General features: G+C 33.0%; 1 protein-coding gene across 2 annotated transcripts in view; it reads left to right on the top strand.

Moving 5' to 3' along the window:
- Window positions 1-9,091, top strand: part of bbx (bobby sox) — a 36,005-nt gene extending 26,914 nt beyond the window's left edge. The window contains exons 1-4 of one of the 2 annotated variants that reach the window (XM_088260456.1): window positions 2,656-2,743; window positions 4,154-4,388; window positions 4,988-5,069; window positions 6,290-9,085. In XM_088260456.1, the coding sequence (XP_088116582.1) occupies window positions 4,177-4,388; window positions 4,988-5,069; window positions 6,290-8,029 (2,034 nt within the window). In that variant the 5' untranslated portion in view covers window positions 2,656-2,743; window positions 4,154-4,176 and the 3' untranslated portion in view covers window positions 8,030-9,085. Of the gene's footprint in view, window positions 1-2,655; window positions 2,744-4,153; window positions 4,389-4,987; window positions 5,070-6,289 lie in introns of those variants that run through there. The other variant, XM_088260448.1, reaches the window with a different exon arrangement.
- The last annotated feature ends 8,199 nt before the right edge of the window (window positions 9,092-17,290 follow it).

Raw genomic sequence — 17,290 nt, 5'->3', positions numbered from 1 at the left:
TTTGACGTGCAATGAAAAAAATAGCAGGTTAAATTTCGAAACGTAAAAAATATTGTTATTTCATTCTTTAAACTAATTTCGGCCAGAGTATTTGAGGAGATTCATGAATGTGGAAGAGGCGAATTTTGTTTTTTTTTTTTTTCAATGAAAAGTCATGTAGCGTTCTATTCTCTACCTACCCCTGCGGAAAGCGACATATTGGTTACTCATTTTCTCAATTGTTTTCATTTAATGATTTACAGGGCTTGCGACCTGTCATAGGCTGGTTTAATTGATCAATTTATACACGTGTAACATTCACCATTCTAACCATGATTCAAATTTGGAAAGTTGTGCATTAGTTGACACCTTCTTTCACATGCGAGTTATTAGTACCATCTATGGTCGAGTTGAGTATTTTTTTTATTTTGCAGACACCTTTCATGAAGACCATAGATGGCATCAAAATGTGGCATATGAAGTCAATCATGGGTGGAATGGTGAATATTACACGTGTATAAAGTGATCACTCAAACTAGATTACGACAGGTCGTAAGCCCCGTAAATACCCAGACTTCCATTCTCTTCTTCATCTTTGTTGAGATATCAATATAAATAGCTTCTAAGCGGATGAACCTAGATTTGGATGCACTCAAAATATTTTTTAATTTTTTTTTTTGACATTTTTTTTTGGTATTTACTAAGTAAAACATGAATTAAAAATGAGTTATTTTTCATTTAATTTTTTGACACCCTCAACATAAATGAAGAAGAATATGGAAGTCTGGACATTTACGGGAGTTACGATCGTCATTGGCTGGTTTAAGTGATCACTTTACACACGTGTAATATTCACCAATTCTACCCATGATTGACAACCACACTACTCTAATTCTTGGAACTTCTATACATATTGTTGAAATTCTAAACATAGTACTTGAATTCACTAGAATTTCACTAGAGACATCTATAGTGAGATGAAAGAAGCTTTTTATTGAGCAGAAACTTTATTTGTGTGTGAGATCCGAATCCTGGATTATAATCACATACATGAGAAACGATAGAAAATGTCCTTTTAAAATAACTGATATTAAAAATAATTCCTAATTGGAAATAATCCAGATTTGTGAACAAGTATTTAGACACACTCAAAATTTTGTATTATGAAAATATTCACATCATCCACGCACTAATCCTGCCCTGTTGAAAAGAACTAAATATCGTGGGTATACTGGCAAAAAACGTTAACTCTAAAATCCCTGTTTGAATAATCCCTGTTACTTAAAGCTTTTACCCTAAATAAAATACCCGCTATTAAACTCAAAGTTAAATTTACTTTCAAAACCACATAAATATGACATTTCAAACTACTTAATGTATTTTGCCAGTTTATGGAACGTTGAAAACATTATATTACTGCATCATTATGTCAAAATTGCATATTTTCAAGTTAACTTCTTTTCATATTATTTTTTGACGTCTCATCAAAGATGAAGAAGAATATGGAAGTCTGGGCATTTACAGGGCTGACGACCGTCATAGGCTGGTTTAAGTGATCACTTAACACATGTGTAACATTCACCAATTCTACCCATTGACAACCACACTGCTCAAATTCTTAGAAGTTCTAAATATATGAACCAATTCCGAAACATTATTCTTGAATCACTAGAACTTCGCTAGAGACATCTATTGGTGAGATGAAAAGAAGCTTTTTACTGAGCAGAAACTCTTATATTAGTATGTGAGGTCCGAATCCTGAATTATAATCACACATATGAGAAACGCCAGAAAATATCATTTTTAAATTTTATTATTTTAGCTTAAAATTTGACCAGTCAATTTATTTACAACATTTTGAGTGTGTCCAAATACTTATCCACAAATCTGTTTTATTTATCTCCAATTATAGGAGTAATTTTAATATTCATTTGTTGAACAACAAACTCCACAAAAATATCTAAATACTTTAGTGCACAATCCTGATACTCGATTTATACACAGCGAAGGTTTGATAGTCCCAAGAATTAACAATAAATATGGGAGTCAAACACTGCAATATATCGTTCCAAACATTTTTAATTTGTTGCCGACGGATGTTAGAGGTCAAAATAAAATATGGAACAAAGGCAAAATTAAGGAATGGGTAATTGATCAAGAGTTAATTTTATGAAAATTTTTTTTTGTTTTTGTTTTTTGTGTGTATATTAGGTTAAAAACAATAAAAAATTAATTAAAAAAGCACTCCACCGACAAGATACACACGGTGGCTTGGTGGATCTCTGCAAAAAAAAAAGGTTCTAAATATGTATAAATTGTGATTTAAATAAATTTATTCAAATAAAAAAAATCATTTTCATATTAACGTCTTTTGCCAGTACACCCACGATACTATATCTCATAACATTCTTGCAGGTTTCAGATAAAATACATTGTTTTGAGTTACACCAGAATGCCATTACTACGCAACGCAGACCATTGGCTTTGGGTTTTATTTGATATTGTTTCAAACAATGGCAGCCCCTGTTTCGATTTTGCATTATCGCTAGACCCCATTTCGTGCTTTGCAATTATTTTACATGCCATTTGTGCTTCTGGCGACGGTGATGTAACGTCACTCCGGCTTGACGCTGCCTGACGATAGCTTGCTCAGCATTTTTGCGCGTCGTCCATTTTAGTCTTTCTGGGTGCGTCCACGCTAAAGGTACGCTTTTTTGCCGGTACTAAAGAAAATATTTAAATATTTAAATAGCGATCGCTGAATGTAAGTTTAAGTTTTAAATCATTATTCTTTAGATTTGTGATAACCGAGTTTGTCAAACAACGGGAACCTCCATCTGTCCTTGTATATAAATAAAAATGTAAATCTCGGTTGGTTCAAAATGTCAATTCTCTCAAGGATATTCACCGATTGCTTTGAAATTTTTATGCAACGTAGTATTTGAATACGGGCGTGCTTTTTATCTATCTGTATAAATAAATCCGCCTCTGTAGTGTAATGCTCAGCCCGCTGGGCTACCGTGCTGGAGGCCTTGCTTCGATTCCCAGGTGGGGGTCAGATAAATATAAGTGATTTTTTCACTCAAAAACTTATTCAATATTACCCTGGACTGGTACCTGAAGCGGAGGGCTGATCACCTTTCTTTCATGTGTTAATGATCTAAATGCGTTTATATGATGCAGTGCCCTATGCACCATCGGATACGGATGAGGTTTTGAAGAAGAAGATAAAAATAAAAAGTAAATTTTTGTTTCATTAAAATTTTAAATCTCTTAAACATCTGACAAATATGCGCTTTATATTTTCTTTCTTTTCCATTTGACCAGACTGAGTCATAGGAACACGCGGCCAAGTACAGCTAGTTTACTTGATATGTATATTTTTAGTTGAATTTAGAGGCAAAGGAATGAATCGTTAATTATTAACATACTATGAACGGGAAAGGTATTTCTACCCGTTCGGTCGATTGACGCTTTAAGATGGAAAGGGTAGTTTCACCTTCTGCGCCAGCCTCATTTCAAATTCAGAAAAAAAGGAATGACATTTAATGTTTTGTTATGAATATTATGAACCAATTTCTTTATTAAAGTCTTAACTATATGTAGATATTTATCAAATCAAAAGGAAATGGAGAAGGATATCAAGTAGTAAAATGCGAATAGCAAGAATGGCTTGGGCGCCAGGGGTTGCATATCCATAGAGTGAGGCCCCATTAGTGCGATGCGCTGCATCGTCGCAGCGTCCACCGCATAGGGTTGACGCGGTGTTAATTTGATTAAGCATGTGATTGCAAGGTGTTCAGAATCTGGAGCTCAAAAGCTCCAGATTCTCGGATTTAGGAATAGAATTAAGAAGGTGTAAAGATTATAGGGCCAACGCTGTGACGACGCAACGCAGCGCATCGCACTAATGGGGCCTCACCCATACTCGTATTAGCTTGTGTGATTTGGACGCTGCTTATTTGAGTTCCTTAAGGTAGAACATACACTCTTGAGTTGTAACATATGAATACATAACGACCATAAGTAATACCATTTTTAATGTTAGTATTTTATTTATTTTTTTACTTCAAAATATTAAAATTACCGTAATCTATTTAAAAAAAAAAAAAAATTCTTATCTCTTCAGGTAAAAACCATCCGTCAAGTGTGTTAACATTATTTTCCGTTGCAGTGATACAGTAGAAACAGTTTGCCATGACGGAGAGCCACGAGAGCCAGGCCATCAGGGCGGAGGGGGGGGCCGGGCAGGGCAGAGAGACGGACGAGGGTGGTGAGGGAGAGCGCGCCCTCGCTCGCAACGGGGCGGAGCCCGCGCACCACGCCCGCCGCCCCATGAACGCCTTCCTCATCTTCTGCAAGCGCCATCGCAGCGTCGTGAGGGACAAGCATCCCACGCTAGAAAACAGGTATTTATTTATAATTTATATTTGAAGCACTAACTTTGTGATTTTTCAATTTCATTTAAAATAAATCTTTTTTTCATAAATCACTAAATATTTTATTATAACTTAATTATAATGTCTACCGGTTTCGAAGCTAACTGGGACGTCCTGGGCCGTGGGAACCTGATGCCTTGTAAAGAACTTCAGTCCATTTAATCTAGAAAATGGCCAAACAAGGCGAAATAATTGGCGCAGAATCTTCATTTTCCTCCTGCCATACATTGTTTGTTCATACATTCATCATCAACAATGTTCACTCTGCTTTTATCCCATGTTTCACTTCCATACATCAGTTTTAACGCAGCACTATGTTCTAAACTGCCAGATATATGCCAGCATAATAATGGTAATACCTCGGGATTCTGCAGTAGGGGGCGCCTTGCAGTTTCAACACAGAAATCTCATTCCATGCACATTTGACAGCGAGTCAACTGCAGCTGTTGATCACGACTATACATCCACTCAAAACTGCGATGGAAAGAGATTTTCTTATCAAAACTGCGGACTGCCCAACTGTGGCAAGACTGCTTCAAGCTGTTGGCTTACGCTCTTTTTTTTTACAGGTCAATTACGAAAATCCTCGGAGAGTGGTGGGCAAACTTGGATAATGATGAAAAAGCATCCTATACAGGTCTTGCTAAACAGGTACTTAGATTTCAAGTTCTCTGCGTATTCTGTACACCAGAGGTTCCCAAATTTTTGTTTTGCGGCTCACTCTATATATCACATTTTTACGCGACTCCCTTACTTACTTTTTTAAAAGCGAGTACCCATTTAACAGTGCAATTTTTTTGGCTCAAAAATTTAGAGAATCGGAAATTTCAAGAAATTTGCTGAATTGTTTAGTTAAATATTTTGCCGCGCCCTTATGACGACACGGCTCATAGTTTGGGAATCACTGCTGTACACAATGTTTGCATGAAGCACTAAAAATTAAGGCGCACAATAATGATAGGTTGTCATTGATTTCTCAGATCTGACGAATCTTGAATTCTGATTTAAAACAGTTATATTTTCCTGTGGTAAAAAATTGTATTCTCACAGCGATCTTTCTCTTTCATTCTGTAAAATATGTACATTCATGTCCATATATTTTAATATTGTGATGTAAATATCTACTAGCTTCATGTCAAACTTGACCTCTGATTCTTGAATATATTCATTTTATATTCCGACGTACTTCACTGATAAACGACGCAAGCTTTATACAACTTTTCTCAATACTGTTTTTTTCAACATTTAAAATGTTCTTTTCTTATTTACTGATCTTAATCGGCACCTAATGGTGTATAGGGCACTGCACTGCATAAAAAGGAAACAAGGTTGAGTTCCTCGTTAATTATATGAATTACCGCTGTCTGTACGCAATTATGTGAAAAATCATCAGCTTTAAAATTAAAACACAGCTTATTTATCCCACCCAAAGGCTGTATAGCCTAAATATAATTCTTCGTTCGGATAGTGCACAGGGTATGGCATCAGTTTGACTCAATATTTACTTGATCGTTAACTATATGAAGGTAAAATGATCAGTCCTGCGCTGCAGATACCGGTCCAGGGTATAATATTAGATAAACATTGGAGTGAAAAACACTTGTTTATTTTAACCCCTTTAAAATTTATCCCAGAACCCTCAGCTTAGTAGCCAAATCTCCTAATTATTATTCTACAGAGGAGAACGAAACAATTCTTATTTTATGATTGAAAAATGTAGAAAAAAAATGGCATCTTATCTTTTTTTATGTTTGAGAGTGTTGTTAGAGAAAATTCAAGACAAGCTTATCCAACTTTTTACTGCTTCAGACAAATAGATGCTTTTGGTATAAGATTTCATCTAAATACATGACAATGATTTTCTCTTTCAGTACAAAGATGCTTTTTTCACTGCTCATCCAAACTTCAAGTGGTATAAGCTGCCGGCTCCCCCGCTCCGCATAGCCTCTCGGCCCGGGGCCTTGGGGGGCCCCAACATGGAACATGACATGTTTATTGTCAACGAACCTCACGAATTCAAACTGGAGAGGACTAACAACAATAATCACCTCACCAAAGTCAATTACAACGCTCACCCCTCCACTTCTACATCCAAAGAATTTTACGATGGAAACAAACAAATATTTACACCGGGAAAACTGGCGGACGAAGCGCAGATGGGAGGTATCAGCAGTCTGATTCTGTCCAACAAGCAGGCCGAAGAGGAGAGTCTCCTAGAAAGGAACTTCTCCTTCCTCTCGCCTACGGTACACCAACATTCCCTACTCTCGGAATCCCCGAAGTTCGTAACCTCAACAATGACCCTGATACCGAACCCCCCGAACAAGCCATCTTTTGCAGGATCCAATGTTTCAACGGTTGGATCCTTTTTTCATGTCGGGAATTCTAAGGAACAGAAACTGCAAGACGTCCTTTCTGAGACCTCTCGAGTGTTGGAGTTGAGCTTTGACTCTCCGTACGGGATTGAGGAGAAATCTTTCTCAAATGGCTCTAATAAAACAATTACGCCTCAAAAAATATCCGCGGGACCCGGATACGATTCTTCCAAAATCATTCATCCTCCGAAGACTTTCGAAGAATACTCTTCCACAAAACATAACGGAAGCGAATCATCGGACGAATGTCAAGATAAAGATATTCAAAGATCGGAAGAAACAATGGGTAAAATTAAAAGTGGCTGGAATTATTTTACCGATCAGCTACAAAATAAGGGTTCCGGAAGGGCGTGTAAGGGTAAGCGTTACCAAGAATTCATGGCGCACGGTGGCCTTATCGTGAACAAACGTCCGAAGAAAGAGCACATGGAGAGGAAGCCTTCCCACCTCGATAGTCACAGGAGACTGTCTTACCATGTGAATAGTCCCGCTTGCAATTGGAAAATATACGACAACTACACCAAGCAATCTCCCAGTGGTGCTGAAGGGAACGATGAGTCTGATTTATTGTATTCCGAAGGAACGGAACCGATGGAAAGTGCCTATAAGATAAAATCTGAAACGGAGGATGCCGATCAGATTAATTTCTACGGAGACGACGCGATCCAGCTCGCAGACGCCAACGGACAAGCCAATAAGATGTTTACCGCCGACGACTTCGATCTAGACGCCAAGATAATGGCTCTGCCTTCGCTGAGCCTCGAAAAGTTTCAACAGAGAAAGAAGGAAAACAAGAAGAGGAAAAAGTCCCCATCTTGGAAACATAAAGATGCGAGAGCGCATCTCCCCGCGGCCTCCCGAAGCTACTCCGCCGACAGCGCGCCGGGACAGTCCGACTGTCCCTCTCTGGGCATGCGAGGCGACGACGCTCACACCAAATCGGAACTAAACCAAAACATGTCTGCGAACGAACGACTGTATTTAGCGGAGCAGAGGAAATCCGCTATCAGCGGCAGCAAGAAGCGAAAACCAAGAAAGATTAGCATTACTAGATTAGATGTCAATTCTCCTACCTGTAACGATATAGCCAAAAATAATTGTACAAAGAATTTCCAATCCGATATACCTACCTCGTCGAAACACGCGATGCCAACCCTGCACAGCGATACCGGCAGCGTGGATCTGTGCGCCCTCACCACGCTGGCCGAAGTGGCGGCCAAGATACAGAATCAGTGAAGGAATGTGAAGTTTGCGTAGAACTCTCTAAGTGCACCCTTAACAAGTAGAATATATTTCAGTTGAATAATCTGAAATCCAAAAAAATGTTACGTTAAGTTTAGCGGTATGGACAGTCCCGGGATACAATTGTGTTCAGGGAGATAATCATATTTTATTTCATCGTTGTATGTTTATTAATATTTGGAAAGTAACACGAGTAGACATATCTGATTTTAAAAGTGTATATTATACATTATGATAATGATATTAACATTATAATAACGAATTTAATAGTTTTCTGTCCATAATTTTATTGTTAAATCTAAAATATTTAATCTCCGGGACTGTCAACATAATATTATATATTTATGGAATCATTGGGCGGGATACAGCTCATATAAGTCATACAGTTAATGTAAATACACATTATATATTTATACTTACATAAAATAATTTTTAATGAGATGTTTGAGATTACATATTTGGGAGTCCTTAAAAGAATAATATTTTCAGTGAAATTTAAATTTAAACTTTTTCAATACTTTGAGTTTTGTAACAACCAGTGGTTCTCAAACTTTTTTTGGCAACAGAACTCTTTTGAAACACTAAATATTTTACAAAACCTTTTAATAAGTATCACCTGGTTTATGTTCATTATTTTATTATAATCATTCAATGAATGTCTCAGAAAAAAATACAAAACAATGCTGTATTGATTCCACTGTAAATTGATTAAAAACGTTGAGCATTTTGTAGATTTATTCTGCTGATGTCGTGGCGGAGCCGTCGCACGGACCCTGCGGCTCCAGGGCTCCACAGACCACTCTTTGAGAACCACTGTTGTAGAGAGGAGTAAAAAATCAAACACCAATTTTTCAAATGAAATTTTAGATAGATAATTTAACTTTTTTTACTCTTAATACTCGGCTCAATATTTTTCGTGGGTCAGTTTTATATTGTATAATAGATTTTTGCGAATATTTCCAAACCTTATTTGTTCATAAATAAATTTAGCATCTGCCCTTAAGAACCTAAAAAAGCCCAATGCGGCTGGATATCTCAAATGTAGAAACAAAAAAATATTTTTTTATTTAGATAAAAACCATTTTCATGATAGTTTTGCACAAAACTATTGTAGTTATAAGACTAATATGAGTGTCTTAATTTTGGCATTTACGTATAGAAATTCATTATTTCATTGTTTGTCCTTAAAATCAAAACAATTTTTTTCATCATAAATATTGTCTTGGTGATGGTGCATAGGGACCGGATCAGATTGGCGCAGTGTTGACTAAATTGTTAATTACACGAAGACAGGCTATACAGTCCTAAGCTTGATATGATTAAGATTTCAATAAAAATTATGTTTGCTTTTTATTGTTATTTTCGTACATTGAACTCTTTTATAATTTCATTCTTAGTTTTAAATAGCGGAATGTTAACCCTCGCTTCCCGGTGTTGTGTACCTTGTACACATTGCGTCTAATAACCATCAATATCTCTATAAATATAATAAATTAAGGCTAAGATTTTAGGTATTCCTCCATGATTTAAAAAATAATATTAATAATAATCAGAATTTATGGGGTACATCAGAGGTATTTTGTGAATATCTGAAACAAATTCGCGTCTAAACAGCGCATGAAAGTGTGCGGGAACCGCGACACTATATTCGCATCTCACTCTTGCGTACTTGCACTGTGCAAGCATAAGGAGCTCAAAGCTCAATGTTCTCTGGCTAGTGGCAGTAGCTCCTGGGCTTCCGACAAGAGTGGACCTATGCTTGTTCCGTGAGCGTTGCCAGATGGTTTTTTAATGTTTTCAGCAAATAAATCTAAATTATTATAATAATTTTTAATTCAATTATAATTAATTAAGGGGATATTCTATGAATGTCCGTATTTTTCCGATGTAAAATTGATAATTTTTTATTGTGTGTACCCAACACCGGGATGCGCATTTTTATTTTAGCACCGGAAGGGAAAGGTTAACTTATGTTTATTTTTATTTTCAATTATATCAATATTTCTTTTCATCTCAGAACATCTGAATGTTTTTAAGAAGTATTGCAATAAATACCAATGTGTAATATTTTCATAATCAAGAAAAATCAAACAATCATCTCCCGGATAAACTTGAATCTCGTTTGCAAATTTAATTTATTTCTGATAAGGTTTGGAAATAGGTGAACTACCAAACACTCACTCGTGATTCGACCCTAAAAATACATCTCCCGCATTAGGAATTTTAAATGTAATGACCAAGAAAAGAATGAATGATCATATTATATGTTAGCTTATAATGACCAAAAAAAAATTATGTATCTCGCATGTAATATTTTTATACTTTAAGTAATGTTAATATCTACTAATATTGAATTCTCAAATTCTTATGTACTATCTTTATTAAACCATATTCTGACAGGTGTGAATTTAAAATCAGAAAATCTATTATGCTTTTGACAATATGACATGTGGGTTTTTTAATATCAAGAACCATTTTTTATTTGTCGGGTTTAATTCCAAACTCAGCTATTTTTTTTAATAAAACCCTGAATTTGAAAAAAAATGTTTATAAAACGATTTTTTTTATTTCAATTTTTGATGAAATATTTTTTTAGTAATATGCTTGCAATAATCTTCTTGAAAATGCAATAAAAAAGGTAGAAATGTTTTTTTTATGTGCAAAAAAATGAGACATGTTTATAATTTATAGCGATGGTGTTTAAATCTTTAGTTTTGTACATGAATTATGACAAAAAATGGAGAAGTTATCATCAAGTGAAAAGATTTTCAAATCATGATAGTATAGAATAATATTATGTGCGATCGAAAATATGCACGGTTACTTATTTGCGATAGTTTGGTAATAATTCAAGCAAGAAACTTTCTTTCTAAGAAAAATACTGGATATTAACACACTATGGACGGCTGTTTTTTACGCCTGGGGGGCGCTGGCGACAGGATTCGATAATTTTGTACATATAGTTAAGAATATTTAAGTTAAAACATTAAATAATTTTTTCTTTACTGACTTTGAAATGAGTCCGGCGCAGAAGGTAAAAATATCCTTCCCTTCCTTAAGCATCAATTGACCAAACCAAAATTAACGTAGAAATACCTTTCCCCTCCTTAGTGTGTTAAAACTGAATCACAGACATTGGTAAATTTTATTGTGTGTACACAAGCAGTGCATTGCACATGTGCACACACTAAGAAACCGCGTGTGATCAAAAGGTTATTTTTTACTAGCTATTTTGGAATTAAGCCCTGGACATTTTATTCGCAACCACTGACACCGGTGTAATGTAAATTTATATTACATCAAACCTTTCCCATTGGCCTCTATATATAACATACGCAATGTTATAATGTATGTTTGATAATTTTTAAGATACATTGCATATTTATCTACATTTTAGGAGATTTATCAATTTTATACAAGTACGTACATTTTAGAAATGAACAAAATTAAATTTTTCTACAATAAAAATGTGAATGTTGAAAAAATATACTATGCGTGCTTAGTGAATAGACAATATACATATTTTAACATTCGTAAATTATATATTATACATATTTTTATTTATATAACCATGTAAAAAATTCTTTTATATGATAATAACATTAATTAAAAAACATGTAAAGGGGCATCGCAACACAGTATTTTCATACATTTTTCTTTTTTAATTTATTTATAAAATTGAATTTTAAAAAAATGTAAGAAATTTAATTATGGTGAATCAGATTTCACTATCGAATTTACTGCTATTTAAAACAATGTTCCCAATACTGTATATATTAATACCTTTGAGATGATACGTATGAAAATACTAAAATGCGAGGGTGGTGACCCTTGACCCCAAACTTATCAGTAGTGAAGTACTTTTAAAACTTGCCTTTTTCCAGTTAAATTGTTGCCTTAAAAAAATATTAAAATTGAACAATACTTCTTACTTAACAAATATTGATTTTGGATTCGTAATGATACATAAAAAACTTTAATTACCGTGATAAAATTTGAGCTATGTTTTTAACTAAGTAAATAAATGTTTTTTTTCTTTATTTCCAATTACCCAAAAGCCAAGGGTTTAAAAGGTACCTTTTAATAAAAATCATAGACCAATTTACATTTAAATATATACATAAATTTAGAGTCTTATTTTATACAACATACAAAACAAAAGATATTCAAGCCTTAGTAGAGAATCAAAAAAATGTGATAGAATATTTTGCTACTTATAAAAGGCACCATTTTAAACCCCCATACTTTTGAAGAAATCAACAACAACAAAAATAAGCTTAATCACGAGGAAGTTTAGTGTCAGCTACCTAAAATTGAATTCAAGTTTTTTTTTTCATGCATGGTAAAATTTTACAAATCTCTGATATTAACATTTTATTGTATGTCCAAACTTCTGTGAAATGTATAAAAAATCCTAAAAAATACATTTTTTTATGAGGTTTACAAGTAAATATTTCAGAAAAAACCTTTAAAAAGCGCTCAGGTGATATTCGTGTCTTGGCTGGTGTTTTATACCCTTTCGTATTCATTGTTCTTCTCATTTTGCCGCTCCACGCCTAAGATTTTGCAAATTTCATTTTGTCTCAACCGCTCTAAACAGCGACTCAATACTACAGTGAACCACTAGTATTTTCTTCTTATGCTGCGTTTACCTTCCACTTTACTTTGTAGTATAATATGCATAACTTTACATTTATTGTCCTATAAAATGGCCCAAGTACCCTGGCCTATTCTCTAAGCATTGTCTAAAACTTCCTCATGCGTCTTAAATCTGCTTTCCCATGCGTCTTAAATCATCTTCATTTTGAACTCGCGAAACCCATGATATTTTAAGAATTCTTCTGCATCACTTTTATATTTCTTCACTAATTTTTTGTGGTAGCTTGAGTGACAGTTCACTGTTGACTTTCGACACCATAGAAAAGCACTTAAAAGGTGCAGCATCATACGATGAAGATTATGGTTAAAGCCTGTATTACTGAGGAGATCACACATTTTGATGCGGCAGTTTTTTGTAATCTATATTCTGACTTTGATCCCTTGAAAGTCGTTCCATTTGTCGCTAACCGCCAGCCCAGATAGGTATACTGATACTATATTATACTGAAGGACTTCTTTAACTGTTCCTATTCTGTGGGGCACAATTTCATGATCCATCTTTTAAAAATCATAATAGCATTAATATCATGGCACTTTTTTGTTACTTCCTTTATAGTCTATTTAAAAATAAAAATAAAGTTATATAAACCACTCTACTTCCTCATTCCTGTTATACTTATGCAGAAACATTTCAATTTGTTTTATTAATGTTTATAAATGATATACATATGAATATTTTAAAAAATATATTTTAAAACAATATGGATATATATTTTGGTGCTATGTTTAGCTAAACATGTAGCATTACATGCTGATGTAGCATTTTCTCCATCGAAAATTAAACACGAGCAAAGTGATCGGTTGTCAATTCTATAATAAGGCATATTGTTTTTTTTTGTTGACACATCTTGTAATTAAACCCTAAAACTTTTGCTTGTCGGTACAACATTCTAACTGCTTTACTACAGAATTCTCTGTATTTTCAAATACAAATTACAAATAATAGATTTTATTTATGTTAAAGTTTTTTTTGTCAAAATTTATCATGCAAAAATGCTGTATTTTTCTATTTGTAAAGTAAATACTGATGTTTGCTAAATCCTTCAATGAATTATTCAAATTTGCAGTTGGCGCAAATAGGCCAAAGGGCATAAATATTAAATTGGGAACACAATAAGGCTAAATTGTGTTCCTACATTTCAAATGCAACAATATCCAAAAGATAAAATCTAAACACGGCAGTTTGTTTGTCGTTTTTTGTGTAGAGGTTAATTTTCTTAGCAGTGATAACGTCTAGTGACGGATGCCTCCATGTGTGGATGAATTACTCTTTGAATTCACTGTATCTTTTGACCTTAATTATGCTGTAGAACTGGCTCTACAGTTGAAGAAATAGATCTTTATGAGCAGCCAGCTCAAAGAACACTACAGTCACTCTGGTCCATAGGTATTATTGTGTCTTTTGAGGTATTTTTTTACTGGGGTCATTCATTGAACAAATTTTGTAATTCGTTTATAAATAAGGTGTCTGCTGCTCACCGTTGCGGGCTTAAGAAAATAAACCATTACTCTCGTAAAACTTAAATTTCATAGCTGTTCTGTGTTTATATGGATATTATATCTTAATATGTAATGATATTTATTCTTTTGGGAGGAAATATTTAATTTAACAACTGAATAATTATTACCTAGCTCATTCACTTTAAAATTGAAACTACCTTATATCTAACATAATAGATAAATTGTATGAAAAAATGTTTCCCTGTTTCATAAACTACCAATTTTTTTAACCTCTCAACTTACGTTTCAAATAAACATTGCACTAATTTTTACTATTCTGTTTAACCCCTAGCCTGCTGGGTATTTTTTACAATCGCAATGTGTTCACAAAATATTTATTTATATGGCAAATTGACGAGTTTTTTTTTATTCGCATTACTTGCTCATAATTTGTTATTGAAAATGTCAAAATCCTAATTTAAAATTTTTTTAAATCTAATCATTCACTCTCACCCTCTATTGATAACACTGATTGTATTTTTAAAGCAGATTAAAGATATGTATATAATATATACTATTTATTACAAAATGATATCTTGAAGAGAAACTTTCAACATATGTATATAAAAAAAAAAATTAAAACAAGGGAATGACGGTTTTGCGACATTTACATTTCAGGTTACAAATTTACAGATAAATCTTATAAATTAAAACTACAAATAAAACTATTAATTCTTTGACAAATATTGTAGAGAAGACCTTGTTTATCAGATTAACCATTTTATTCTAGTGTTTTCATAAAAATTAAGTGTTTAATATGGAGATGAACTGGGTCCTTGATATAAAGGATCCCGCAGGCTCGGGGTTAATGATATATTTGAACTGTGTTTACAGATAAATGTATGGACCAAAAATATTTATCAAAATATAATATAGAGATTGTAAAAAAGTCAATAAGGTGGTCTTTCAATATCACCAACAGTCATTAAATATATGTATGAATTTTATTTTTACATTGTAATGCAAAATTCTGTTGTTTTTAGACTAAGGATAAAAATGAATACATATTGAAGTTTATCTTTTTTTATTTTTAACCTTTTAATGTTTTGTACAGAAAGAAAACATGTAAAATAATAACATTATTTCCTTTTAATTGTTATCCTATATACATAGATGAATACACCCAATAATCTTGTCATCTTGTAATTGGGCATTATTAATATAAGAATATCAGATTGAATATTTATTGCAATTGCGTCGGGTGTTTTTATTATTTTTCTATATTTTATTTAACATTACAGAAAAAAATTCTTTATTTTATTCAACATATTTACTAATGGATGACTGCAATATTAAGGATAAAATCATAGTAGTTTATTTACTTCTTAACTATTTTACTTTCTTTCTCGGTTTTGTTTTATGGATTTGAAGATGAATGTGATAATGCATGTTTTAGTTTACTTTTTTAAACACACTCTCTGATTTGACCATTTTCTAATGTGTAAGGTACCTGTACAATATGTTGTTCATAAGATCCAATGAATCTAACAAACAATTTATAAAAAAAATATATATTTTAAATATTTTATTAATTTGTCAAGTTTTATTATGCTCATTGATAAGCATATCACTCACTCCTTTCAACAATATCATATATCAAAAATTGTCAATTTTCAGTTGTGCATGTTTTCGGAATACCCAGAAATTGTACTATATCCCAGCAAAAGTGGCATATTTTTACCTTAATATTTACCCGCTACAGGGCAGAAAGTGTTGTTTTGGCATTTTGAAGAAAAGGTATTGTTTAATTTTTTTTTTTTCAATACAATGAATATTTTTCAAATGGAGAAAAAACCTTCAGGTTTTACCTAAAAATATCTGTTGCACAGTAAAAAGTTCAATAAGTGGCTTGATATTTATTTTTAATACATTTATCAATACATTATATTTTTAAACTTTAAAAACGTTCTCCTGAAAAATCAAGTTTTCTTATATATGACATTGTTGAAAGGAGTGAGCGATATATGATTGATTAATAAATGGTATGCAGTTGAAATTATTGATTGTAGATTCGTTTTTCAACTGCAGCCGTCTAAAATCGCATTGCAGCATTCATCGCACGGCTGCAGATTTCAGGAATTTGCACTTCTAGTTTTTAAATATTACTAACCATACATATATAAATATAACTCAAAAAATGTAAAATCAGCATGATCAATCATGTTGATTGCTTTGTTATATTTAATCCTTTTAAAAAATGCACAAATTTTGCTGGTTACATTTAAATTATCTATTGTGACTCTCCCCGCCATAGTTGATTGGTTTGCATATTTGGCTATCGTTTTGGAGGTCCGGGGTTCGATTCCTGAAGGGATCAAAATGAGCATCTTTGAAATAATGGCCAATGTGCTATTTAACATTGTTAAATAAAATTGAATCGTCCTTGAAGACAATTTTTCACTGATTATTTAATCATTTTTACTTAAAATTACAGAAAATACGTTTCATACAATCGCAGCTGAAAGTTGATCAGCAACCAATAATATGTATGAATTATTTTTTTGTGACGTCAACATTTTAAAAGAAATATAACACAGGATGCTTGCAATTTCATCGCTTTTTCGACACTTTCAAAGGTTCCCTCACTCATTTGGTGATTCTCTTTATTTTCGTCACAAAAAGAGTGTATTAAGACATATATATTTAAAAAAACTGTTTTGTAACTATTTTATAATTAATATATAATATGTATTTTAATCTTCAAAGGCACTTGTACTATATTTATGACGCCTTATTACTGTAGAGAAGATAAATTATTAAAGAACATTTTAATATACAAATATTGATAAAATTATATATAAATATTTTTTGTACCGAAGTATGTGAGATCGGATCGTAAAATGGAGGGGTTCAGGGTAAACCTTCCGTAGCTGCGTAAAATACAATTGTGTTTTATATTTTTCTACACAAAAATCTAGGTAGGAGGATAAATCTATGTTTTGATATTATAGGCACAACAATTATACAATCACAATTCTGCCGTCTTCTTAATCCCGATAACATATCAATACTATCTTATTTTCTTAAGACCGATGTGAATCACATACAATTCTAAATAGGTCTTTTAATCAGATATGGCAATTCTTCTCCCGGTTA

Source organism: Brachycentrus maculatus, unplaced genomic scaffold (assembly GCF_059751285.1).
Source record: "Brachycentrus maculatus isolate JH-2025_06_01 unplaced genomic scaffold, ASM5975128v1 h1tg000007l, whole genome shotgun sequence".
In the NCBI taxonomy this organism is placed as follows: domain Eukaryota; kingdom Metazoa; phylum Arthropoda; class Insecta; order Trichoptera; family Brachycentridae; genus Brachycentrus; species Brachycentrus maculatus.
Note: the sequence above shows the minus strand (reverse complement) of the source record. Positions and strands in the feature narration are given on the sequence as shown.